This window comes from Molossus molossus, unplaced genomic scaffold, assembly GCF_014108415.1.
Source record: "Molossus molossus isolate mMolMol1 unplaced genomic scaffold, mMolMol1.p scaffold_m16_p_3, whole genome shotgun sequence".
Taxonomy (NCBI): Eukaryota; Metazoa; Chordata; class Mammalia; order Chiroptera; family Molossidae; genus Molossus; species Molossus molossus.
The window spans coordinates 102,150,513-102,177,920 of NW_023425366.1; the positions used below are offsets into that span (position 1 = coordinate 102,150,513).

The 27,408-nt window shown below is 41.4% G+C and overlaps 1 protein-coding gene across 2 annotated transcripts in view; it reads left to right on the forward strand.

Annotated features, from left to right (window-relative positions):
- The first annotated feature begins 237 nt into the window (after positions 1-237).
- AUTS2 (activator of transcription and developmental regulator AUTS2) overlaps positions 238-27,408 on the forward strand; it is a 1,152,295-nt gene continuing 1,125,124 nt past the window's right edge. For both annotated transcript variants that reach the window (XM_036280264.1, XM_036280265.1), the window contains exon 1: positions 238-1,711. In XM_036280264.1, coding sequence (XP_036136157.1) covers positions 1,409-1,711 — 303 coding nt within the window. In that variant the 5' untranslated portion in view covers positions 238-1,408. The remainder of the gene's footprint in view (positions 1,712-27,408) is intronic.

Sequence of the window (27,408 nt, forward strand, 5' to 3'; positions counted from 1 at the left end):
GGGCGGGGGAGGAGGGAGCCCGGTGGGCCACGTGACCAGCCGGCGGGGGCAGCGGGGGCGGGAGCGCGCGCCGAGCGAGGCGCGGGGAAGGCGGGTTCGCGTGTGCGCGAGTGCGCGCGCGCGCGGGCGGGCGCGGGGTTGGGCTGAGGCGGGCGGCGGCGGCGGCAGCGGCGGCGGGCCGGCCGCGGAGGGGGAGGAGCGGGAGCTGAGCGAGGCGGGCGGGCGGAGGATGGGGCTGTGCCGGTGCTCCCGCTGCAGCCGCCCGGGGACACGCCGTGCACCCTCCGGCTCGGGGCTCTCGCGGCCGCAGCAGCGTTAGCGGCTGCGGGGAGAGCGGCGTTCCCAGCGCTTCCTGGCCGCGATTCTTCCTCGGGCTGGGCGAAGCGAAGAGGCAGCGGCGGCAGCAGGAGGCGGTGGCGGCGGCACACCGGTGTCTCTCCCGCTGGAGATTTCTTTCAGCTTTCCTCGTCGACAGACTTCACCCCCTCCCTTTTTTGAGGAAGGGTGACCTCTTCTCTGGGACTGGAAAAAAAATTTTTTTTTGTAGAGGGGGGTGGGTGGCAGCGTCAGGGTCTGCTTCTTCTCTTCTTTCAGCTCCCCCTCCTCCCCCCTCCAAGACCGAAAAGCAAACCCCACAACTGCTCCAGCATCCTCCTTCCCTTCCTCCACCTCCCTTCTCCACCTCTCCCAGTTTCGCCCTCTCCCCTCCTAATTATTTCATTATTATGCTTCCCTCTCTGGGGGGGTCTCATCCCTCTCAGATCGCTGGGAAGCCCTGTCCTCCCCTGGATGCATTTCTTAAAAATTTGGGAGCCTGGGAGTGAGTTTTCTCCGAGGCGTGTGTGAGAGGCGGCGGGGGTGTTTTCCTGTGCGAGGGGCGGGTGAAGTTCATTGCCCCCACTTTCCCGCGACCTTTTCGGACCCGATTTCGACTCGGGGGACAGGCGTTTTCGGGGGCCGGGGGCGCGGCGGAGAATGGCCGCGGGGAGGGCTCCCCGGAGCCTCCCAGTCTCTTGATCAAAGCATTCCGCTATTCTGATTTATTGCCTGCTTGGTGAGTTATTTTTTTTCCTCTAAAGGAGACCTGTGTGTTCAGCCATTACTTTGCTCGGCGCGGCTCACAGGAATCTCCGACCCTCGGTGCCGTGGGCAGCCCCGCACTTGGGCTTCTCGCCTCTCGCCCTCGCTCCGGTCCCTCCTCCTCTCTCCGCCCCTTCCCCCTTTTCTTTCTCCTCTCTTTCTTCCCCTCTCTCCCTTCTTTCGGCCGCCGTCTCCCCCGCGCCCTCCTCGGGGCGGAGGGAAGCCGAGAAGGGGGGAGGGAGGGGTTGGTGTCAATTTTTTTGTGTGGCCGCGGCTGGAGCCGGTGGCGGGCAGGCGACGAGCGGGGAGACCCCGGCGCGGCAGAGCCATGGATGGCCCGACGCGGGGCCATGGACTCCGCAAAAAGCGGCGGTCGCGGTCGCAGCGAGACCGGGAGAGGCGCTCCCGGGGCGGGCTGGGGGCCGGCGCGGCCGGCGGCGCCGGCCGGACCCGGGCGCCCTCGCTTGCCTCGTCGTCGGGCTCCGACAAGGAAGACAATGGGAAGCCCCCGTCCTCCGCCCCGTCCCGGCCCAGACCCCCGCGGAGGAAGCGGAGAGAGTCCACCTCGGCTGAAGAGGACATCATTGATGGATTTGCCATGACCAGCTTTGTCACTTTTGAAGCGCTGGAGGTAAGGGGAACCCCCTCCCCCTGGTTTTCCTTTATGCACGACCCCACTTGGCTGCGCCCGGCTCTGCTGCTTCCCCCGCTGTGCTCTGGCCGGTCTGTCTGTCTGTCTAGGCTGAGGTCTTATTGTTGGGGGGAGAGCTGGGGGCGCGGGCAGACAGGCAGCAGGAGGGAATCGCAAAGCCATGCTTGGTCTGGTTTCCTCGTTTTCACTCGCCTTCCCCCTGCGCCCCCTCTCTGCACCCCCTCTCCAGCAGATGGGCATACAGAAAGGGGTTCAGGCATCACAACAATGCGCCCCCCTCCACGGATAGCTCAGCCCCTACTCCTTCTTCTTCTCCCTCCCCAATCATGGCTTCTTGGCTGGTGGAAGTCTCTTTGCTGGGTTTGGGGCGCCTGTGGACGGTTCTCTGTGTGCTTTCTACAGAGCCATATGTCTGTGTGTGTGTGTGTGTGTCCGTGTCCGTATAGTGTATACCTTTCCTGGGTGTCCTCGGGACTGGAGACTAATAGGGTTTTGTGATTTCTCTATCCCCCCTCCTGGCCTTTTTTTTTTTTTCTCCCCCTGGCATAGCTGGGGAAGGGGGCGTTTTCTCCTGGTTGGGAGAAAGGAGGGAGGAGGGGAGAGCAGAGAGGAAAGGATGGAATATCTTTCTGTATTCCGTATGGGGCTGTATTACAGAAAGGGTTAATAATAATATCTGTGCACATATATATGCACATGTGTGTGTACATGAGCAATTTGGTTAAAGGACAGAAAAAGGTACACTAGGGAGGACTGGTGGGAGGAAAGAATAAAATCCTAGCTGGTATCTGAAGGGCTTGTCACCCAATTGTCCCTCTCCTTTTCCTTTTTTTTTTTTGTTTTGTTTTCTCTTTTTTTCTTTCTGATTGGCTTTGTGTGTATATATAAGTCTTTATTCCTTGGGCACCTGCAGTGTTGATTTCCAAACGCACATTTTGCTGCCCTCTAACCAGCTTCTGGGGAAGGGGGTGGGGAGTTAGAAGTAGACTGTCCAGGGGTCAGGGGGAAACTGTCTTTACCTCGAAGAAGGATCAGATTTGGTGCTGGCATGGGTCATTGGTCTCTATAAATGTAACCCTTTTTTCCTCCACCTGCCTTCCTTTCCCCACCTCCAACACATCACACACACACACACACCCCAACACACACACACACCAGGTTTTGAGATTTTGCAGAGTTGGTCCGGCTTTTCTTAAACACAAAATCAAGATAGTTGGTTTCTAGCCTTTCATGCACCTGATATGGTGGTTAGAGGTTCCTGAAGGAAACTTTTTCCTTTCCCTTTGATTTTTTTCTGTTATTATGGTATTGTTCTAGATGATCAAATGCAAGCTTTGTTAATGATAGCTTAAATTTCACATGCAGTACCTGTACAGGTTTAGATTGCTGGTTCTCTATGTGTGTTTGAGTGTCAGGTTTAAATTTTTTTTTTTTTTTAAAGGAAACCTTCCTGTCAGGGTTATTCTTTTCTATTTGAACTGCTTTTTGGTTGGGCTGGTGGTGGTGATGGTGATGGTGGTGGTGATGGATGGTGGCCAATGGTTGGGGAAGAAAGGAGGGTGATTGGTGATATTGGTGGCCATAGATTTTGATGTTAGTGACTGATTCAGTTACCCTTTGGTTCTGGAACTGGTGCTTTATTGGCTAAAATGGATCTTACACAATCTTTTTGAGTGTTGAGGCTCACCACTTATTAGCATAATTCTAACTGTGGCTTCAACTTTGCCAAGGTGGGAGGATGCTGTACAGTTGACCTCTTTCTCTCTGTTGGTTTAAAATAGAAATTGACATAGCAGCATGTATGCTAATAGAAAATGCTGCCTAGAATTTGGTTCACAATTGCTGTCTGTGGCCAGTTTAGGACAGTACTTGTAAAGTCTGTTTACAAGTGGTTCTGCTTTTTTTTTTAATGGTTATCCTGGGCTGCCCTGTGGCCCCTCTCAGTAAGCAACAGGGGCCTGCAGATTCCCATGAACATTTTTGAAGGCCAAGAGGAGAGAGATACAACTTACGCACTTGTTCTTGATCATTTTTACTTTTAATAAATATTTGCCTGGGCTTGTGATGTATATATCTCTCCATTTGGCAGTTGAGAGAAAATGTGTCCTTCTAGTTTCTTTTGGGTGTAAAAAACTTTTAATTTTTAAAGAAGACCAATTTCAAAGTATACCATTAACACTATTCCTTTTCTTGCTGTGATTATTTTTTCTGATGCTTTTCTAGATTCAAAACCCAGGTTATTTTGGTTAACTAAATACTATGCTACCTTCATGTGTAAATATCATTTACATATCTGTGTGTGGGTCTAAAGGGTCTAACTTTTTAAAAAGTTTTCTTAAAGCTTTCTAGAAAATTTTAAACATATACAAAAGTAGAGAGTTTGATAAACTCCAGTGTGCCCAATACCCAGGTCAGCAACCACCAGTTCATGTCTCATCTTATTTCATCTGTATTCCATTTATTCACTCCCCCTCCCAGATACGATATGAGAAATATGTAAATATTTTTGTGTGTATCTCTAAATGGTAATGACTTTAAAAACCACACCAAACCCCCCACAGTGCCATTATCACATCTAAATAAACAACAGTTCCCTAATGTCATCAAATATCCTGTCAGTGTTCACATTTAAAAGGTCCAGCTTTTGTAGGAAAGCTGTAAATAAACTTTTCGGATTAAAAATACAGTGGGTAATAAAAGCCATGTATGTCTAGTTCTGTGGACAAAGGTAGATTGGTTTGCTGCACATTTGTGTACATGGCTGGATGGTGTGATGATCATGAAGATGAAACCTATGTGTGTACTCATTTTGGAAGATTTACTCAACTCTCACCATAAACTGTAAAGGCTTATTAGGAAATAGGCAACCAAACTATGAACTTGGACAGAAATGTATGTGATGGGAGTGCTTATAAAAGTTAAGAATTATTGTAGATGCTAAGAGTACCCTAAATGTATACTATTTTTTTATGCCTTGTATTTAGGAATGAAAACAATTGTCACCATGTAACATTGGGCCTGCTGCTAGTATGATGTTGTGATAAAAAACCAGAAATGTTGGCTTGTACAGCTATGCTTATACCTTATGCCAATTCAGAGCAATAGCTGGCACAAGGGGTAGCATACTTTGGATGTTAATGGATGGACACATTGATTTTTGACTCCTCCTTTAAAAAAGAGACTCCTAACTAAAAATGAAATGTGCTGATATAAATTGTTCCAGTCCAACTATGGTTTTACTAATGCTGGAGCAAAAGTAAGAAACTTGCCTAATGAGAACCAGCATTTTTATGTTGATTATTTTTTCACTGTTGGATATTTAAGATGATGAAAGCTTTGGGAGTAGTTTGAGAAGCCCACACTTTATAGGCAGTGAAACTGGCTGAGGTAGTTTCATATTCTGCAGGGACACTTGTCTTGAGTAATTGCGCCCTGAAGTTCAAGTATGTGATTGTGAAGAGTCTCATGATAGAAGATAAGAGGGTAAGTGAGGAGGCTAAAGTTGAACATGGTGTTCTTTTCATTAGGCATTTGAGAAATAGAATTACCATTTGGATATGGTATTGTTTATTTGGATATTCTTTGAATAATAGGTTGAGAGTGAATATCCCCAGATGTCATGCCTCATTTTTTTTAAAAAAGAAAAAGTGGCTTCTAGCATACAAAGTATTAAGGGAAATGTTGGGGTTCTGGTACTATCAGTATTCCCTGATATGCCAGATAATATTGCCTTTCTGTTCTTATTTGGACAGAAATGTATGTGATGGAAGTGCTTATAAAAGTTAAGAATTATAGATGCTGTGTAGTCTCAATTAGTAAGCCATGTGAGTACTGCAGCTGAAAATTTGACTTTACAAATTAATTATTTTCCCCCTTGCTCCTCTGTTGTGCACTGGATTCTTAGTGTAGTCTTATTTTGTATAACTGACTAAGGGAAGCAAAGATGAAATTGGTGGGATTAGCAGACAGGAGGTCAATTGGAGCTTTGCAGGCCTGTGAAAATTAAGTAAGACTCATTTCTGGTGGGTACAGAATCAAACCAAAACTTTCATGTGGTTATCATTTCCTAGTTCTGTTTCAGGGCTTATCCTGAAACACTACACATCTGCAGCGTAAATAGGCTGTACAGAATTCATTGTATTTATAGTATGCCATGTTAATAGGCTCTAATAATTTATTATGGTCAAATCTCATTTATTCAGTTGTTTAGAAAAAATGACACCAATCACGTTCCTTTTATCAGTCAGCAAATATTTATGGAGTGCGTGATATGTGCAAGGCACTAGAAAAAGTATACAGAAACCTAAAATACATGTAGCATGTTAAAGGAGTGTGCAGTTTAGTTGCTAAATTATGTCCTGCACCTACAAAATAATTTTGAAATAGGCACACAAATACCTAATACCAACTAAGTGCAGTAGGCTTTCAGAGAACGGGGTAGTGAGTGCCATTGGCTGAAGTATTTGAGAAGGCTTCATGGAGAGGATGGGCCCTAAAAGGTTGATGTGATTTAGATAGATAGGGAAGGAATGTGGAATGGAAGGAACATTCTAAGAAGAGGGAATCATGAAGAAGGCACAGAAAAAAAGAAGAGTGAGAAGACGCTATTTGATCAGGGCTTGAGGGTAATGAAGGGCTGGTAAAATTAGTACAAAATTATGGAAGTAAAGAGAGCTTGTTAGGGAGTCAGGAGACCAGTGGAGAAATACGGTCCAGGCTTGACTGTCCTAACTAGTTGAGTGACTTTGGGAAGTTACTCTTAAAAGCATTATTTTCTTAATTCATTAGTTGAGAGGTTTAGACTAGTTTTAGAGCAAAGGTGCGACGCTGGATAGAAACATAGCTCTGCCAGGTGTTCATAGGTTGTGTTTCAAACCAAAAAATTACAATCTACCCTCAAATAATTTTGAAACTTGATGGGCTAGACAAAATTAAAGGGTGACTTGTTCTGTCAGCATTACGTCTTTTATTATGTGAATATGAGTTTTGAATGTCAGAGAAGGCCATGTGATGCGCCTTATTTCCTAAATTTATTTGAGCACAGGGCACTTTTATTCTTGGCATTGGAATCCATAATCCAGTGTGGGAGATACTGGGGAAGGTTTCAAAGGTCCCTTTCAGGGACTTGGTGATCTCTGAGAATGGGGTGAGTGGCAAATGATAGCCCACTTAGAAAACCAGGCACAGAAATTTGAAGTTGGAGTGGAGGCTACTGCTTAAGTGGGAGTGGTAAGAGGAGTGCAAGGTGTAAATAATGATGATTAGTTCATTTGTCCTTTTGCTCTCTTTTCCTGCCTGGTGTCAGCCCTTTCATTGATTGTTAGCAACCCCACCATGAGGTAAGAATTGGTCAGTGATTTTCATTAATAGGGCTTTCAGTGTGATAGTAACCCAGTTCTCATGCCACCAAGCTGCCTCTAGCCAATATTTTATATCCTCTCTTTTTAGTCCCTTCTAGTTTCCTGTATTGCTGCTTTTTTAGCAAACTGGGAAAGAAGGTGGATGAGAAAGGTTGACACTGAATGTTAAAATGAAGGTTTCAAATTATCTGCCTTTGGCTCCCATATGTATGAAGTGCTTGTTCAAGAAAGGTCAGAACCTTTCTGCTGTTACTCAGCCAGGGAGAGCTCTGGAGATATGTTTTATTTTTTGCATGTTTCACTTTTTTCTTGGGAAGTTTGGGATGGGATTGCAGAGTAAATGGGTCAGTTCCGACATTTCACTTGTGAAAGTATGCATAGCTTTAGGACCTGAGGAGTTTCTGCGTGGTGAGAAAGTTTGCAGAAAAGGAAGAGTGTGAATAATGTGATTGGTTATGAATTCAAATATTTTATTGTGTGTACTGAATTTCAGTATTCTGCTGCACAAGGCAGAGATTACTTCAGGAGTATTTGTGTGAGATGAGGTTGAAGATTGTGATATTATGAGTCTGTGCAGTTTGTGTTAGCTGTTGAGATTAACTACTTCAGCCCCTTTTTGGAAGTAGACAGGATATAAATGAACCAGTAAATTGAAAAAAATAAGTCACAAAGTTAGTGATTAGCTCTTCATCCTTTCTGAGAGTGTTGTTCCCTAGCTTTCACAATTGAAAAAGGGTTAAAACATGAACAGAGCATTCAACATGATTCACGGAACATTGAGGGTGATAAAGAGATTCTGAAATACAACAGTTCTATATACTGTAAAAAATCAATAGTTATCATTTAGTTTTAGAGAATGTTAGGATTAGAAATAAGGTCCCTAAACTGAGAAAATCATAGTTGAGGCCAGCAGTTGAGGAATAATTTAGGTCTCAGTGGCTACACGATTTGGAAGCCTTTTGGACAGAAAGTCTGTAGCACTTCTTGGTGTGTGTGTGTGCGCATGTGTGTCTGTGTCCACGTGCAGAGGGTGGAGGACAATGGATTAGTGGCTTTATATTATATTTATTTTATGCCTATGCTGCATGTAGAGTCTGGTGTAGCCTAACTTTGTAAAAGTGCCTCGTTGCTGTTCTTTTCTCTTCAAGAAACAACACTTTTTTCAGGGTCAGGATTAAACCTAATACTCTATAGATATAGGAAAAAGAAGTTGGTAATAGGATATTCATTTGATAAAGTTCTGGAAAAATCAAGGAGATTTGAAAATTCACATAATTGAAGTTTGGGATAGCAAGATAGGGATTAATTTGTGGAACCCAAGACAGGAGAGGATAAAAAACAATTTAGGTACATTGTTAGTTGGGTCTGAACTATTGTTCTCACACAATTTGTACCTGTTCCATAGATAAATGCTGATTTTTTTTTTTTTTTTCTAGAAAAGGGGCATAGAATTAAGGCTGGTGAGACCTAAGACTATCTTCCTTCTCCCAAATCTTAACTGTGATCTCCTTTTTTCTTCTCACAGGCCTGGAGAGTAAGGGGTATGCAGTCAGTAGGTATCATTGCAAAATCCAAAGAATAGTTCCCCTTTATGCTATTAGTAACTGAGGAGGGGAGGAATCGATTTCACATAGTCTGGTTTCCTTTGCTTGCTTAGGAAGAGACTAGGTAAGTGTTGGCTCCTGTATCTCAGTCCTCTTTTGGTCTCTGACTCCATCCTTTGCTTGGGAACCTGTAGCCTGAAATTGTGTGCATTGCTGCCTTCTTTGCAGGTGTTTATTTTACATATTAGTGTGACAGTCTCATCTCAGAACCCAGTTAGATTCTCCACCTATCCACTGCCTGCCTGCCTCCTTCCTTCCCTCCCTCCCAACTGTCCTTCCTTCTTTCTCCCTCTCTTCCTTTGCTAAGGTAGAACTATCAAAATTATCAATGTAGTGAATAGAAGGTAATAGATTTAGGAAGTTGTAAATGAAATGTGGAAACTTCAAAATTTCAAGCTTCCATTGTTTGAACTTGGACAGTCTGTTTGAGGGAGTGACTGTGATATTAGTAAATTGCTTGCCCCAGTTTTCTGGGCTGTTACATTTCATCATTCTGATTTCTCATTTATATCCAAACCTTTAGCTAGGATTTGCCTGACAAATGACACAAATTACCAAATTACATACAGATATTTTTTACTTTACTATCATTTTTGGCTTGCCACTAGACCTCAAGGTACCCTTCCTCCTTGGTACCTTCAGGGCTCTGGCAAATCTGAGTGTGGCAAAATGGAGGCACAAGTGGAGGGGGGAAAGCCCACAGTTTGGAAGTAATGGAAGATGGCTAATGTAGGTTGGGATTCATTTTTGGCAGAAAGCCTTCAAATTGCAGGTACTGTGTGATTGCTATTAACTAAGGCATTTTGAAATGACCTGGGCTCAATTCAGCAGCACAGCCTGTGAAGACAAATTGTGACTCTTGGTAATATGGCTGAAATCTGATACTTTCAGGCTGCAGCAACTTTCTGAATCTGGGACAGGGTTTAAAGTCAATGCCAGGGTCAAGTTGTGATGGTACCTGAAGGATGTTGTTTTCCTTATTGTCTCTACACCTGCTCTTCACAGTAGCACAGAACCAACCTACCAACCTCATTTAAGGTTTCTGCAAAGTTTCTGATGGCAGTGACATTTTCAAGCTTGAAAAGAGGCATTGAAAGAGTCCAGTATTGCAATTACCCCTCAAAAGTTATACTGAAGGGGATGTTTTGTTGTTGTTAGCTATAGTCTCTGTTCAGTTATACTTTCTGGCTAAAGGCCGTTCAGTGAATAGTTTTCCATAGTTAAAAACTTAGTAAGAAAAATACTAGGAGAATGAGGAGGTAGATGAAACAATAGTTGAACATTAGATTATCACTTGTTTTTCAGACACATACTAGAAATTCCAGTGTTCCCATTCTCTCTGTACATGTTCACTTGGCAAAAATGAAAGTCCATGCCCTGGCCGGTTTGGCTCAGCGGTTAGAGCGTCGGCCTGCGGTACAGAGAGACCCGGGTTTGGTTCCCGCTAAGGGCACGTACTTTGGTTGCAGTTTGTCCCCGGCCCTGGTTGGTTGTGCGGGTGACAGCCACTCAATGTGTCCCTTCACGTCGATGTTTCTCTCTCTCTCTCTCTCTTCCTCTCTCTCCCTCCCACTCTATCTGTACAAAAAAATGGAAAAATGTCCTCAGGTGAGGATAAAAAAAAAAAAAAAAGAAAGTCCAGGGTTGTGTTGTTCTAAAATGATTTTTTTTAATTGGAAAAACCATCAAATTTAATTTAAATCAAAAGAATCAGAAATTGTGTGGAAAAAAATTAATGGAGCAAATCAAGTCCTAGAAAGAAGAGGGCTGCATCTTGGTGATCACATTTATTGGAAAGGTTGGAGAATAAAATGCCATTAAGCTTAAGAATTTGTGAGTTATGTGCAAATCAACTCATTTCAGGAATGCAAGAATCCTTGGTCATTTCTTAATGTCAAAAGTTATGCAGGTTTTTCTCTTTTGAATGACTTATACATTTAAAGATGCAATCATATAAAGTCTCCTGTTTTCCAAACAGGATAAATTATTTGTTTCAGCTAACTCTCAATGGGAGGGGCAACTAATACAACACCATCCCCCCAGACAAGGAGCATTGGAATATTTCGTTTTGTTGATTTATATATCTTTTCATCAATTTTTATAGTAGTCACAGTTTCTTCCACTCTCCCAATATCACATTTAAATGTTGATAATAAGCATGTAATCTGCCTTTAAGCTCTCTGTCATTTCTCATTTTTACATATATTTGCTCATCCAGGCTGAGCCTGATAAGATCCAGGGGCTCTTCTACAGTGTTGGTAGTTTGTTGCTTGCTGGTCCACCTTGTCCACCATGTTCAAACAAATGATTTTTTGTAATTCAAGTGAAATTGTGCTTCCACTGGGGCAAAAGGGGAAACAAATAAACATTTGTTATTGTTTTTGCTGTTATTTGTTATTGCATTGCTGTGTATTACACTTTGCTCCTTTCTTATTTATTTGTTTATTATTTATTTATTTTTTATCCTCACTGGAGGACATTTTTCCATTCTTTGTTTAGATAGAGCGGGAGGGAAAGAGAGAGAAACGTTGCCGTGAAAGGGACACATCGAATGGCTGCCACCCGCCCAACCCAACCAGGGCTGGGGACAAACTGCATCCGAGGTACATGCCCTTAGGGAGAACAGAACCCCGGTGTCTCTGTACTGCAGGCTGACCCTCTAACCGCTGAGCCAAACAGACTAGGGCTCCTTTCTTATTTATTATCGGGTAATCTGTTTGATTACTAGTGAAAATTAGTTTTGAGCTTAATGTGCAGAGCGTCTTTAGTCAATTTAAGAAACTCCTAAAAGCTAGAGCCTCAACTTCTTTCAGAGCAGTCTTTTGATCCATTTTACTCTAGCCATTGTAGGCTGATGTGTTTTATAAGCATAGATCTTGTCTTTAGTAGTGTAGTTCTACCTTTTATTTTGCAAATGAAAACACAGCCCAGAGGGGTTAATTGACCTGTTCCAGATAATACTGGGAGTTAGAGACGCTCACTGATAGCCAGTGAAACTAGAAGGCTGTCTGCTTCTTCTTAGTACTAGGGTTCCCAAGGCCTGGAAATGTTGGAAAGAGGTTTTTTAAAAACAAAAATAATACTACAGATGAGAATGAGCACCCATGATTGTAAAGCTTCCAATTTTTTAAAGAATTTTAACACTCTACTCCCACCCTACTTTCCACAATGAGGATATAGAAGAAAAAAATTGGGGTGATGATATGACGGTTTCTCATCCTTGAATATTCAGTGGAAAGATAAAATAATGATTCTAATATAAAATGACCTTAATGTGGCCCACTTTTTATTTTATTGTAATTTTTTGGAGAAAATATTTTCTTCAGCCTGGCAATTCAGAGAAACTCAGAGCAACTTAACAAGTTTGGTAGCAGAACATTTGAAACAAGTGAATTTAGGAGTATGGTGGCTTTGAAGACTCAACCAAACGTTTCTTGTGAAACAGAAAACCTCAGACCATGGAATCTACATGATATGTTGGTTAAACCATCTTGCCTCTTTATTGCTGAACCAGAAAATATATAATAACTGTTTGTTATGTGTATATATTTATAGTAATTCATATAAAGAAAAAGTTTTCATGAGATTGTAATAACATATCAAGATGGATGTAATTAAAACAGAAGCAGATTGACACCCTGAATTAAATGCAAACCATAAAACATGATACCTGAGCATTTTGCTTTACGTTTTTGCTGCAGGGGGCAGTCAGCCAGATATGCAAATAAAGACATTGATGAATTTCCCTGGGTGTGTATGTGGTTGCAGAGAACCCAACTATTTTATTAATCTTTTATCAAGCATTGTTTAGATTTGCAGCAACAATGGAATGTATTAATTTGGCTGACCAAATAGCTTAGGACCAGAAAGTAGGAAATAATAAAGGGAAGACATGATTGATATACTCTCCTATAAATAACACATGCGACTGACAAAGGGGCTGAGTAATCTTTAGATCTGTGCTTGATGTCATTAATGGAGTTGTTAAACCAGGATGTTTAAGTTGAACTTCAATCAGAGAAGCCAACTCCCATTTAAAACACAGGCCTATCTCTAGGTTACACTCTGGACTGGTATGTTGACAAAATTGGTGTAAGTTGAATTTTTGTAAATTGGATCAGTGCACCAAGAGAATCTTACTGTGAAAAATGTGAGCCCCCTCCACCCTTTTAAAATCAAGTACAATATTCTTTCTGCAGGGAAGTTGGGATTTTGTTAGAGTGGGTCTATTTAGATGGATGTTGCTTTTCCTGAAACACATTTCTGCATGTGTTCCCTGTGCTCCTGGAAGAAAGTGACTGTGAGATTTGCATTTTCTGTTCAGGTTTCATACCTCACTTGGTCTGTGCTTCCAGGAATAATTGATGGTGATTTGAATAAGCCCGCATCATTCTGATTTCAGAGGTTGGTTTTCAAGTGCGTGCTAAGGAGGGCTTGCGGCTATGAATATGGAATATGATTTCCATATCTGTTCCATTGGGGAGTCCAGGCATGTCATAACCACTTTAGAGTCATGATTGTACAGAGACACCCTAGCTATAATTTTTCTATATGACAGTTCAGTTTTAAAATTGTAAAGATGCCAAATGCAGGGCTGTATTGTTATTAGGGTAGTCGGTGACATCTGTTATATCTTGTTAACCAGGGGAGGAAAATGCTTTAATCAAAACAGCTAATTATGTTCTCTCAACTGATGAAAAATCTTTTGCTAAATTTTTGGAATTGGCCTTAATGGAAGAAGCTGGCCTCTATAGGAACTGTGAAGTAAATTTACTTTTTTTATTTGAAAAATACTTATTGTTAACCATGGTGACATAAGGGTGTTTTAAGTTTGTCAGAGTGCTCTTACACTGTGTGTGTAAAAACATATTTTCAGAAGTTATCTAAGCCAGCATGAAGTTTTTGTTTTTGTCCTCCCTCTCACCCCCACAGCATATGAGGCCCCAGAGGGAGTTTGTATTTCCAGATGTGAGCCTAAGAGGATATATGGTGGCTAAGAGCCACCTGGGGAGAGAGCAAATGATAATTACAGGTGAGAGGTAGGGGGATAATTCAGCCTGTGTGCTGGGAGGTGCGATTTCACACCTGAATTTTGAAACCTGCTGTGTTAGACAGTTGTGTTGTTTTAAAATTAGTTTTGACATGGGCCAGATTGTTCCAGGTCACCTTCCGTTGAAGGACTATAACTGTTTTAAAATATTGGAGTATAATATGATTACAGAAATATTTCTTGTGTTTATAAAAAGTAGTTTCATATAATATCTAAAAGTACAAAAAACTGTTTAATTCAGCATATCTACACAGTTTCTAGTTCTCTTGACCACTTTTTAAAATTTGTTTAATATTTTGGCAACGTGGCTTTCCACTTTGAATCATTCACACTTCAAAACCTATCCAGTAAAGCCATCCTTTTATCTGTATTTCAACCCAGAATTAATTTTATCTGCAGATGTTGTTTCCAAAATCACAGATAATAATAATGATAATAAAAATAATAACAATAAAATTTATTGATAGTCTTAATGCTGGGATATGGAGTAGGTGGGAGAAATGCTTTATTTCTTACCTTTCAGAATATTTTCTCTCTCTAAAATAATTTTTCTGTGGATTGAGATCGTAGGGCCAGCCTAAAGGAGTTTTTGAAGTGTTGACCATGACACACTGTACTCTGTTTTATTTGGGATCTGGTGGGAAGTTCAAGTGCTATTATATGCTCTGTAATGGCTTATTGTGTGTCTATTATATGCTCTTGATCTGTTATATGCTCTGTAATGGTTTATTGTATGTCACTTGGGAGTATGACTGAAACCTTGGAAAAACCAGAGTTTTCTTCCTGTATTTCTTGTGTATTGTTTTATTTCCCTCTGTTCTCTCCCTTTATCCTCTGTGCGCTCTCTCTCTCTCTCTCTCTCTCACACACACACACACACACACACACACACACACACATTTGCGGGTGGGTGGGGTGGGGGGATATTTGAGGCTTTCAGAATTGTTGCTTCCTTTGCTTACTAATCCATTTGTAGTAGGTACTCAGTCAGTGCTTATTTAGAGTTGACCTATTTCTACAAAAATTCCAGGAAAAGACATTTTTGAAAAGGGAGCTACTGTTTACTGAGAACTTACTCTGTGCCAGGCATTGTGCTTGGAATTTTGTATTCATTAGAGCAACCCCGTGAAAAAAACAGCGATATCCCTGTTTTATAGTTGAAGACACTGAAGCTTAGGGAGGTTAAGTCAGTTGGCTCAAGGTCAGTATAAGAGAGGCAGGAAATGCAGCGGTTTCTGCCTGGACTGAAAGCTGTGCTTCTCACCTTTTTCCACTCTTGTTTTTAATAGAGATTCATTTTGTGAGAGAGTCCCAAATGGGTCTCTGGTAGACCACATTTGTTCCTTGTTGCTGCTGAAAATTGTCTTAGTTACAAAGGATTTTTTAGGTATAATAATAGGCTTTAGGAAGGGGAAAGTACCTCATCATCTTTTGGGAAGTTCTTTATTTTCTTTTTAAAAGCCGGAGCTTACAGTAGGTGGTTGCCATTCCTACAGCACATCTGTAACTTATTTATGGTTTTTCTTTTTCTCTGTTTCTTTGACTGTTTTTCCCTGTATTAAAATCTACCTTTTCCCAGATCACATTGCTCAGGTATATTTTAAGCCCGATTACTGTTTGCCTGTTCCTATACTAAACCCTTTCACATATGTAATTTCACTGATTATTTTGCAGCAACCCCTTGGAACAGAAGTGTAAAAGTGGAAAAGGGACTGGCACCCTCTCCACAGGTCACTGTGGGTATAAGCTTATTTTCTACTATAGATTCCTAAGTATTTTGACTTGTCTGGTTTTGAACTATTCTAGGAAATGGCATTTCTCTTCGCAGTTTGTTACACACAAAACAGACCTTTTTGGTAGTTTTTGTTTTTGTTCTTTACCTGGTAGTCTTTATTCTTCCTGGGGAAAGACCATACTAAATAGTTCATGTGCTTTTCTTGATACCTTTATATTGAGGATACCTGTTGACAAAAGGTGCATTACTTTCTGTTATTGTTTTGTTTTATAATTCAAAGCTCATTTGCAAATTATTCTCCCCCTTCCCCCACTCTACCCCATAAAGGTTTGTGTGTGCTACAAAGAGTATGCAACAAATGTGACTGTTACATTTGCTTCTTATGGAAATCCCAACTGTGATTAAAGTACTGTACATTCCTGAGAAGCTCCCTCCTCATCTATTCTGGGCCAAGATGGGCCTCCAAACAGTTCATCCTCTAGGGCTTCAGGATTCAGACCTGGCTGATGCTGATGACCTTCCCTTGAGGAGTAGTCTCTCTCTCTCTCTCTCTCTCTCTCATACACATACACACACACACACACACACACACACACACACACAGAGAGAGAGAGAAAGAGAGAGAGAGAGAGAGAGAGAGAGAGAGAGAGAGAGAACACATGAGTACCCTCATTGGGCTTGAAATGTCCAAAGATTTTTGGGTGAATATGAAGATCAAATTAAACTTCTCTAAAAAGTCTCTTTTTGAAGAGAGGAGGCTGTTTCTTCTTGGAACCATCATGCCCTGTGACCTGTATGTAGTCTTGCTCCTCTCTCTCCAGCTACAAGGGGCACAGTTATCCTTTTGCTCATCCAAAATGGAAATATAGTAGATTTCAGTTTTTACCCAAGTTTGTGATCGTACAGGCAACCCCAGTCAAAGCATGTCCTTTGAAATTTAACTATCACTATAAAAATGTAGTGTAATAGGAACCACACCTTTAAGTTTAGTGTTTTAAAAGGGATCTCTTATACCTGAATTTTATATATTTGTAAAATATGAGTTCTGTATTATCTCTAGGGCTTGTCTCAGATTGTAAATACTTAGGTAGGAACTGTGTATTTTTAATCTTTCCTTGTGTTGTTCTTTACCCCTTGGAGGTTTGTAATACTCCTGCTGTGATGTTTTCAATTAAGGAAACAGTGTGAAGAGGACTGATAGAGATGGGTATCACTTTCACTTCAAGGGGGGCATTGGGTGCCCTCTGTTGACCATTTACAGACGAAGTTTCTTTAACATTCTTGTGGTAGATTTCTACATCTGCTGCCCATATTTCATTGGTATTCTTACTTCATTTAGTATAGTGTACTGGGATTAAGGACAGAGAAATATGTATGCTCAGGCTGATTTGGATATTATATTGTTGAAATATAGCCCATATGGTCATTGTAAAATGGTTAGTACTGCATATAATTGCCTTCCATTGATGTGCTTTGTCATTACTTCCATCTTCCAAGAAACACTCCTGTAGCATGCTGACAGCAAAGGCGTCATTAGAAAACATATGGACATGCAAAGGCATTAAATTGTCTTTAGTTTAAGGATTGGGTCACTGTACTTTCAGTCAATAACTCTTGCTCAGTTCAGCACTGCTAGACCAAATATAAAGATTTGCAAAGGTCCTATATACTTGTTTGCTGAGTATGTTTCATACCTTCCCTGCACTTTTGAGGAGGTCTTTTCGCTGTGCATAAGACCTCATCACAATGTTGTAGCTAATAGGCTTCTCTGGGGTGTTTCTTCCAAGGGTTCATGCTTTGTGCAGAGTTCTTCTCTAGGGTTCTCTCTCAGCCTCTGTTTTCCTGAATGTAAGCCCAAATCAGGCTAAGCAAGGAGATCCTTTAAATGTAAAAAGGGAGTGCCCTGGCCAGTTTGGCTCAGCGGTTGGAGCATCGGCTTGCGGTCCAGAGAGACCCAGGTTTGGTTCCCGCTGGGGGCATGTGCCTTGGTTGCGGTTTGTCCCCGGCCCTGGTTGGGTTGTGCGGGTGGCAGCCACTCGATGTGTCCCTTTCACGTCGATGTTTCTCTCTTTCTCTCTCTCTCTCCCTCCCACTCTATCTGAACAAAATATGGAAAAATATCCTCGGGTGAGGATAAAAAAAAAAAAAAATGTAAAAAGGGAGTAAGTATTAAAGTTAGGAACCCACATATTGCCCACATTTATATCCTTCATTATATAACACCTGTCTCCACATGGGTCCTGAGTCTACCATCCTCCTTCCTTATTCCCTTAGAAGTGGTGAGACTTTTGCAGCCTAGAGGACCAGTGGTAAGTCCCAGAGATCCAGGTACCATGTGACAGGGCATGAAAGAGACATCCTTCCATCTGCCTCACGGAGTTGGAATTGTTTTTCCATCCAGACATGCCTTCTATTTGGTTGTAGATACGGTGGTAGGGATGGAACAATTCTGGAACATGGTATGCTTTGAATTTCCAGAGAACTTTATGTAGCTGCCAGTGAACAGTAAGTGAAATTACAGAATGGAAAGTCATTCATGAACTTTAATGTTTCTCTTCGGAGTCTAACAGAAATAACATGAACTTGGAGACTTTCTGACCAAGAAATGACCTTGGAAAAATTTTGGTTTTCTGCACCTCAGGGACACTGAGTCAGCTGAGGGGAGGCCCTGGCCTCATTCAACCACAGCACCACCTTTACATTTTTTTTTTTAGGGTAAGATTCTCTTTGGGAAGAAAAAGGTATCTGGGTTCTTTTATTTTATTTATTTTTTTATCATTCAGGAAATATTCATCAATCACTTCTATGTGCCAGGCAGGCACTGTTTTAGGCACAGAGGATGCAGTCGTGAATAAGAGAAATAGATACCTGCTCTAGTGGAGTTTATATTCTAGTGTGGAGGGGCATACTAGAAATCATAAACAAATACATACTATGTTGGGTGATGCCGGGTTTTTCAAAGTAGGGTACAGATATAATAGTGAGAATCTCTGTATATGCATAAGTGCAATTTTATTTTATTTTTGTTTCCTGTTTTGCAAGTTTATTGGATCATCTTGACAAAATCATAACAGCAGCATGAGGTGTCTCTCTCTTCTTTGGCATATGTGTGATTTTATAGAGGTTCGTTTAGGTGAGGACTCTCTGTGGAGGTGATACTTGAGCAGAAACCTGAAGGAAGTGAGGGATCAAGAAATGTGGTTAACTGGAGCAGAACATTTAAAGAAGGGAAGAGCAAGTGTGAAGGCTTTGAGGTAGGGGTGGCTTGGTGCTTGAGTAACTATATAGGAGGCTATGGTGGGTAGAGTAGAGCAATCCATTGAGGAGGCGAGGGGCAGAGATGAGGGAGGGCCTGTAGGAACTTTGACTTTTAAACCCCAAGGATTTGAGAAATTTAAAAACAGCTGAAAATAACTGTCCAAAGCCCTTATTACCCAAATAAAAAAAACCTTTGAATTTCCCCAGGATCACCCAGCTGGTGTTAAAGCAAGACTTGATCTGGGACTTACATGTTACCTCACTGCCACCATTCCAAGCCTTAGGAGACAGAAGATTTGTGTCTCTTCTGTTTTTGGGTATGGTTCTCCCCAAATCATGCTTCAAGAATATACAGAATTCCAGTGCTCAATAATCACAAATTGTGAACTAGCTCTTTTCTTAAGTGCCACAATCCACCACCATTTGGGTAATACTTTTAATGACAAAAACAATAACAATGGTAATAATGGTAACATTTATTAAGAGCTCATTGCATGTGATATGACTGTATCCAGAGCATTATCACATTTAGCCCTCACAACAACCTTGTGAAGTAGGTAACATTAGTTATTCCCATTTCAGAGATGAGGAAACAGATTCAGAAAAATTAAATAATTTTCCAATGGTTATGTAGCTAGAAAGTTGTTGACCCAGAATTCAAGCCCAGGCTTTCTAAATGTCAGGGCCTGCCCTGATGAAGAGGAGAAGGATGGGCCTGTGTCTGGATAAACTTTCGTTGGAATATGTTCTCCCCAACCCCATTTTAAGATGATTTTAGAGCTGAGCCTTGGGAATAATACTGTTTTGTCATAAACCACTTCTGTGTCTGCAAATATTTGATTATATAAAGGTTTTCATAGACAGTCTGACTTAGCCCTGGCAACTCTGCTGATTTTAGGTGGATTGCTGGTTAAGCAGATACCTTTTAGTCTTTCCAAGCTAAGTTTGGAACATTTTTTAAGACCTGTACTGTGGAGTGTTATTACAGAATTCAGGCTAGTGTTTTCAAGTCAGCAGACCTAATTAAATTGGTCCTGATTATTTTTTCCCCAGTGAAGTAAAAGCCCCAGACACCACCAGTGCCTATACTCCTTAGAAATGTGAGCTCATCTTTTTAATACTTGTGCTTTTGAGGATCAACATATGATGAACTTGCTTTAAAATATATTTGTGTAAAAATTTGTGTATATGTGTACAAAGGACTGTGAAATATTTTGTAAATATGTATGGAATAAAACATAACATAACCAACATCTGTGGATCCACCAAATTATTATTATTATTTTCTTTATTGATTTTAGAGAGAGAGGGAAAGGGAGAAAGAGAGAAACATGATGAGAGAGATTGGCCACCTCCTGCATGCCCCCCTCTGGGGATCCAGCTTACAACCTGGGCATGTGCCCTGACCAGGAATCCAACCAGTGATCTCTTGGTACATGGGTTGATGCTCAACCACTGAGCCACACCAGCCGGACCCACCACCGGTTTTAACAAACCATAGCACTTTACCATACTTTTCTTAAAACTGGCTTATTTTTAGTATGTATGCTGAAGAGGAAGTGAATCAACTGTAAGCTTTAGAACAGGGGATTCTCAAACTTGGCTGCACAACAGAATCCCATGGGGAGCTTTTAAAAATGTCTTCCTACCCATGGGAAGGTGGAGGAAGCCCCCTACCCCAGCACCAGAACTTTGAAAAGCTCCCCAGGGGATTCTGTTTTGCAATCAAGGTGGATGCCTAGTACCAAGCCATGTAATTAGTGAGCTGTAGTCCTAGCCATAGTTTTCATTTTCTCTATCAGTTTTTTTTTTAATCCTCACCAGAGGACATTTTTCCATTTTTTTTGTTCAGATAGAGTGGGAGAGAGAGGAAGAGAGAGAGAGAGAGAGAAACATCAATGTGAGAGAGACGCATTGACTGGCTGCCACCCACATCACCCCAACTGGGGGAAGGGGGACGGGACAAACTGCAACCAAGGTACTTGCCCTTAGCAGGAACTGAACCTGGGTCTCTTTGGTCCAAGGGCTGACACGCTAACTGCTGAGCCAAACCGGCCAGGGCAATTTTCTCTATCAGTTTTTTATGTGGTGTGACCTCTAAGATTTTGAAAGGTAACGTTCTGGGGCACTCTTCTCCTGATGCTATGTCTTCCTCCTCACCATGACCGAGACAAACAGGATAATTTTACCTTTTTTTTTTTTTTGCTACTAAGCATTTTGAAGACTAGGAATGAGGCATTATAAAGGGGCCTGAGAAATTCAGAAGTGTTAGGAGCTACTGTTGAAAGTGTTAGGGATGAGCTGACAGTTATTATCAAATTATCTTAGAAGTCAGGGCAGGGTTTCATTTAGAAAACCTGAAGTCATGTGCATCTTTACTGGAAGGCTCTGAGCTGTTAGATGGCAGTTGCAGGCCTTTTGGGCACAGTCACAGCTTTATTAGTAAGATGTGGGGGTAGATGTACAGTAAGAGGTGCCCTGTCACCAGAGTGGTCAGTTTCCTGTGGATACATCTGAGGCCATGACATCTTTTAGAAGTATGGCCAACTTTTGATTATGTGGGGACCAATTGTCTCCTGTGGGCTTTAGCTCCCAGGAGCACCCATAACCCTTACACCCAGTCATTCGTGTGCTAGGTGTTGTTCTATGCCTGGCTTCGAGGAATGGCATTGGTGGGGTAGGCAGAGGGGTTGTTAAATTCTGGTGTTACATTGAAAAGGTGTGGTGAAACTGTAATTCTACCCTAGAAAAAGCTCTAGGCACAGTGGTTCTCAACCTTCCTAATGCCAGGACCCTTTAATACGGTTCCTCATGTTTTATGTGGGCATATCTGCATGTGGGGGGACTTGCCTGGAGATGGATAGAGGAGCGGTGTCTCGGTTCCTAAGACTATCAGAAATACGCATTTTCCGATGGTCTTAGGCGACCCCTGTGAAAGGGTCGTTTGACCCCCAAAGGGGTTGTGACCTACAGGTTGAGAACTGCTGCTCTAGGGGAACCATTTGGCAGGTGGGAAGCATTTTTGTCTAATTTGACTTAAATTAAGTACTTGATTCTGAGGATTTCAATTGCAAGCGCTTTCATGAGTATATTTCTTCAAGAGAGGTTAAATGCTGGGACATTCAAATTTCCAGGTTTTTTTGGAATCAATTGAATTTTATTTTATTAGTTATTAGCTTAAGATGAGAATGAAACAGATCTATAGCTTTAAAGTTCAAGCTTAGGGTAGATGCTGAAGAAATGATACTTTCTGCTCAAGTGGAATCCCATAATCTATGGGTGTGCTCATAAATTTGGGGGAAAGGAAGGCAGAAGGGGAAGTTTATTTCTAGGGCTCTACACTGCGCCAGGCTATCAGGTTACTTTCACTGGGAAGACTTAATCAGAAGTGAAGCTTAAATCTGTCAGAGTAGTCCACAGCAGTCAGGGAATTGGGCACTGATGAATACCATTGGATTCCCGAATAGAGGGAATGCATTAGAGAGGATGTTTGCAGTCAGTCAATAAAATGGATTTGTGGGGAGAAAATGGAAAGTTTGAGGGGAAGAACTACTGAAAAAGAAATCTTAAAGCTTTTGGGTTAAGTGGAAGAAGAAAACAGTAAGATTTCCTTGTTGGATGATCATCTTCATCAGGCATGGTTGTTTGTCAGAGGGAAAAATAAATCTCATTGTGTAAAATACTCTTTATACCTGTGAGCTCTTTAAAAAGAATCATCTAAAATAAAAAGCAAGTATATATTGTTTCATCAGCTTTTGGATTTGTAACATGGGTTTTGATGCCAGGGTGTCAAAGGGTGGGTGGGAAATGAGATTTTTTGTTATTGTTTTTCAAAAGATGAGAAGCCTTTCTTTTTCCAGCTTAGGCTTTTTTGGTGGGTTTTGAAATGTATGGGTCCTCAGGGACTGTGTGTGCAGATGAATAGAGAGTCCAATACTTGTGTACCTGCCCAAATCAACAGGTGTAGGAATAAGGACCTAGGAACTTCTGAGGGGTCATAGCAGTGAAGATTGCTCCAAAATTCACATAGAGATACAGTATCTTTTTGTTTTTCCTTTGATTAGAAAAGACATGGAAATACTTAATTATTTGTCAACGTTGTCAGCTCAGTGTTTATGTATTTGATAATAATAATGAGAACTAGCACTTATGTGGTGCTTGCTATGAGCCAGGTGCTATTCTATTGCCTAAATCAACTCCTGTGATCCTCAGACAGTGGTCCTATGAGGTAGGTACTGATTTCCATTCCGTAGGAGAGGAAACAGCTGCAGAGTTCACACCCAAGGTCACACAGCATGCAAGTGGTGGAACTCATACTTTGGCTTTAGAGCCTGATTTGAACCCACTGCATCATAGAACTAAATAAATGCTTAAGAATTTCATTGTGGTATTGTTTTAATGGGGCTTTCAAACCTTTCTTAATTCCTCCCCCTTCCCTGCATGTTTTCAGAGGTGATAACACACCCCTTAGGCTGTCACCTTATTATAACTGAGAAAACAGAATCTAGAAAATTATGTTATATAACTGTTCTATATGACCTAGTGAGTTACTGGTAGGACAACTAAGGTTTTCTAATATATAGGTCACTGCTTTTCCCACTGCACTGCATTGCTTCCATTAAAAACAATTTTTTAACTGAACTAAAATTTTATAAATTTAATTTGTGTCACTCCTGTGGATGAACTAAATTAAAATAGCTAGGTTCTGAGTGATTTTGCCTTAGGGAAGAGGTGGTAGGCACTTAAGAAACTAACATTTGCTTGCCTCTGGGGTTATCTGACCCACTCTTGAGAATGTCTTTCTAGTCTTTGGTAGGCGCACTTAAAAATGGAAAGTATTTAGAGGAAATGCAAGAACTATCCACAGACTTGAGTTTTGGATGATATGAGGACTCATGAACAGGCAAGTGTGCTTGTCTGCCTCCCTCCCTCCCTCCCTCCCTCCCTCCCTCCCTCCTTCCTCCTTCCTTTTTTTTAAGATTGTGTCCCACTTGAGGTTAAAGTTAAAAAGACCTAAATGAGGAAGGAAAACAAAATAAAAACAGGCCTCCTAAACATAAAACCTGACATTTTCTTGTCTGGCAAATAAGATTTTAAAAGAGGGTGGAAAGAACCACCTTGATTCGTGGTATTTGGCTTTCTGTTTTTGTTTGTTTTTTTTTCTTCTGGTCCTGTGATTCCTTTTGTTGTAACCTCTTTCCTTGGCTAATGCTTTGTTTAAAAACAAGTGCTCTGGTATTCTAAAACAAATTATCCAGCGGGCTCCCTGATTGTTCTCTCAGATAAAAGACCCCCAGGGTAGTGCTCTTTCTGTCTTTGAATTGACTTTGCCTGTGCATGCCTCAGAGCAGAATTCAGTTTACTGCTGAGCTTCCAACCCCAGTTAGTGTGGTTATCTAAAACTACGGAATATAAATTTGAAAGGGGAAATGTGGATTGGAGTTAACCCTCAAAGACCCCTAATAGGAAGCTGGTCTATGATGGGTAGTCTAGTTTTGTCTGGGTTTAGAAACTGTGGGCTCCAATTTGTCTCTGTGATTTTAGCTAAATGACTTTGGTCCTGTCATTAACCTCTAAAAATCTAAACTCTCAATGACATAATAATTATAATGCGAACAGGGACAGGCTTCTAGACTGTGCTGGGGAAAAGCACATTTTCAGTCAGATATAGCCAATGACCCTGAATGTCATGTGGCCACAGATGAGTAATTTGATTTCACAGTTTGTATTCTTAAATTTGTAAGATAGAGGTTCCCAGTAGGAGTAACTTATTGATTATATTACATATTGTAATTGTGTGAAAAATATTTATGAAATACTAACCAAGTATTTTTTTTTTTTTTGTATTTGGTAAGAGTGTACTTTTTTACTTGTTAAAGCGTCAGTAGACCTTTTCCCAATAACACTTTGCCACCCATGTTGGATATGGAGAATCTGGATTGGATGGTTTCAGATTGTTGGGAATCACAAGTTCTTGTGCAGTGGTTTCCAAACTCAGTTGCATATCTGCACCTCCAGGCTAGCTTGTTAAACATTCAGATTCCCAGGCCCTAACCCCATCTACTAAAAGTTAACCATTGTTCTGTGACTCTGGTACATTTGCTTTTTAAATTGGTTTTCCAGGTTCTGGCCGGTTTGGCTCAGTGATTGGAACATCAGCCTGCGGACCAAAGAGTCCTGGGTTGGGTTCCCGTTAGGGGCATGCACCAAAAAAAAAAAAAAAAAGACTTTCCAGGAGGTGTTTTATTTTTGTTTCTTTAAAAAATTTTTTTTAAATTTTTATTTATTGATTTTAAAGAGAGAGGAAGGGAGAGGGAGAGAGAGAGATAGAAACATGGATTAGAGAGAACATTGATTGGCTGCCTCCTGCATGCCCCCCACTGGGGATTTGGCCCACAACCTGGGCAATCGAACTGGGAATCAAACGGGGACCTCATGGTGCATGGATCGATGCTCAACCAGTGAGCCACACCAGCCGGGCTAAAATTTTTTTATAGCAAGCCCCTGTGCAGAAGTTTTAGAATCACAGTTTAATATAATTAACTTCTCTGCTACCAAACCTTTTCTGAAAATAAAACATTCATGCATATATGGCTTTTAAGCATTATATATTGTGACGTAGAACACATCCTGAAATAAGTGTAGTGTACAGATCAATGAATTATCACAAAGTGAACACTCAGGAAACCAGGACCAAGGTAAAGAAATAGAACATTGCAAAAAATATTTGATTTTTATTACAATCCTCAAAATTCTTCTTCCATCCCCTCCTCAAATCCCAAGAAATTGAGACTATGAGTAAAAGTTGATAAAACAGTATATTAAGGTGCGAGTGTAAAAAGCATCCTGCTTTTCTGTGCTAGGTGTTTATTTTATTTTTTTTAAATCCTCACCAGAGAATATTTTTCCATTTATCTTTAGATAGAGTGGGGGAGAGAGAGAGAGAGGAGATATGAGAGAGATGCACCGATTGGCTGCCTTCCCCTTGACCCCAACCAGGGCCGGGGGGGGGGGGGGACCAACCGAAACCCAAGTATGTGCCCTTGACCGAAATCTAACCCATGACTCTTTGGTCTGCGGGCTGATGCTCTAGCCACTGAGCAAACCCGCCAGAGCTATGCTAGGTGTTTCTTAATCATTCTTGTTTCTGGAAGTTTTTGGTGATGTTAAGTTTGTATTGTCTACCTATGTTTTGAGCCAGCCTTAAGTCAGTTCCTTACAGACTGTTATTAACACAGCATATATCAAGATTAAGCTCTAAAATCTATCTTTTCTGAAATACAATTCACTGAAAATAATCTCATGATAGTTTTGAAAAATGTAAAAGGATAGATAAGCAACCCTGGCATTTATGATTCAGGTGAACCTTCAAAACGAGCCTTGTCATTACTACCCAGGTAGCCCAATAAACACATCTCAGTAGTCCAGATGTCTTTTTCTTGATGCTTGAGGAAAGGGAGTTTTTTGGTTAACAACAACAAAAAAAGTTTTGCCCTCCTCTCTATTTACCTCAGAATAATCTCTTCTTCCCTCTCCTTCCTTATATTGCAACCAGAGCATTTAAAACCAAATGTAATGAAGTTTCTCTGAGGGTTTTTTCCTGTTTTCTATTTTCTTTTGACACTGAAAAATCTTTAGATTCTTAGTGGGAGAAATTCTGGCTGTATTAAACAGCAAGCTTGCTTGTTTCTTTGGGAAGGGGGATGCTTAGTGTAGAGAGACTCTGGACTGAGCTGTGTTCCAGTGAAGGGAGAGAGCTTTCCGAGGCTGCAGGTCAAAGTGACCAGTAATTATGTGACAGTAGCTGCACATGTGTATTTCTCTGGCAGGCACATGGGCTCTGGATGGAAGAGGTGCCCCTCCTGATCCCTGTCTCACACTCCCCAGTCTCTGATATCTCCAATATCAACTAAACCGGGGACAAGACTCCAATCACCCTGCTCTGAGTGGTATTCCATCTTTCCAAAAGTACACCAGAGGCTTGTTTTGTTGCAGTACATTGATTAAATAAACATTCCTGTGAGCACAAAGGAACTGAAATCAGTTATGGCATTCTGCAGTCATCTGTCCATTAATAGCAAAGGAATTGCTGCCATTTTCTCCCCAGCCCCTCCCCTTTTATCCTCTTCGCCACACATTCTCAGAGGTACAAGTAACAGATAAATTACCTGACCTCCACTTTTAGGTGCCTGTGAAGCAGGAGGGGTTGTGTCATGGTGTATGGATAACAGAAGAACTTGAGTGATGTAGATGAGAAGATTTTTCCCTGCTTTGAGGTTGTTGGACCTTTGTCTTCCCCTTCAACTCTTACCAGAAGTAGATTCAGGAAGGTTTTTCAAATTAACTTACCTCTCCTTTATAGGAAAGGGTGCTTCTGGCATTGACGTAGTTCTATATGTCCAGTGTCCCCTGGAAGCCAGAGAGTGCCTGTGTGAGACTTGGTCCTGTTGTGTTTACTTATGTACAAGCACCCTTCAAATGGCAGTGGCAGGAGAAACCCTCTCATCATTTGGGTAGATAGCCATAGTGGATAGTGGAATGACAGGAATTTTAGCCATTTCCTTTCTTTTTGGAGGTGGAGGTGGGACTGGTTAAGATGAATGCATGTAGATAAAAAACATGACTGGTTTAGAAAGTGTTACATGTAATCCTTTATTGTAACCTGTCAA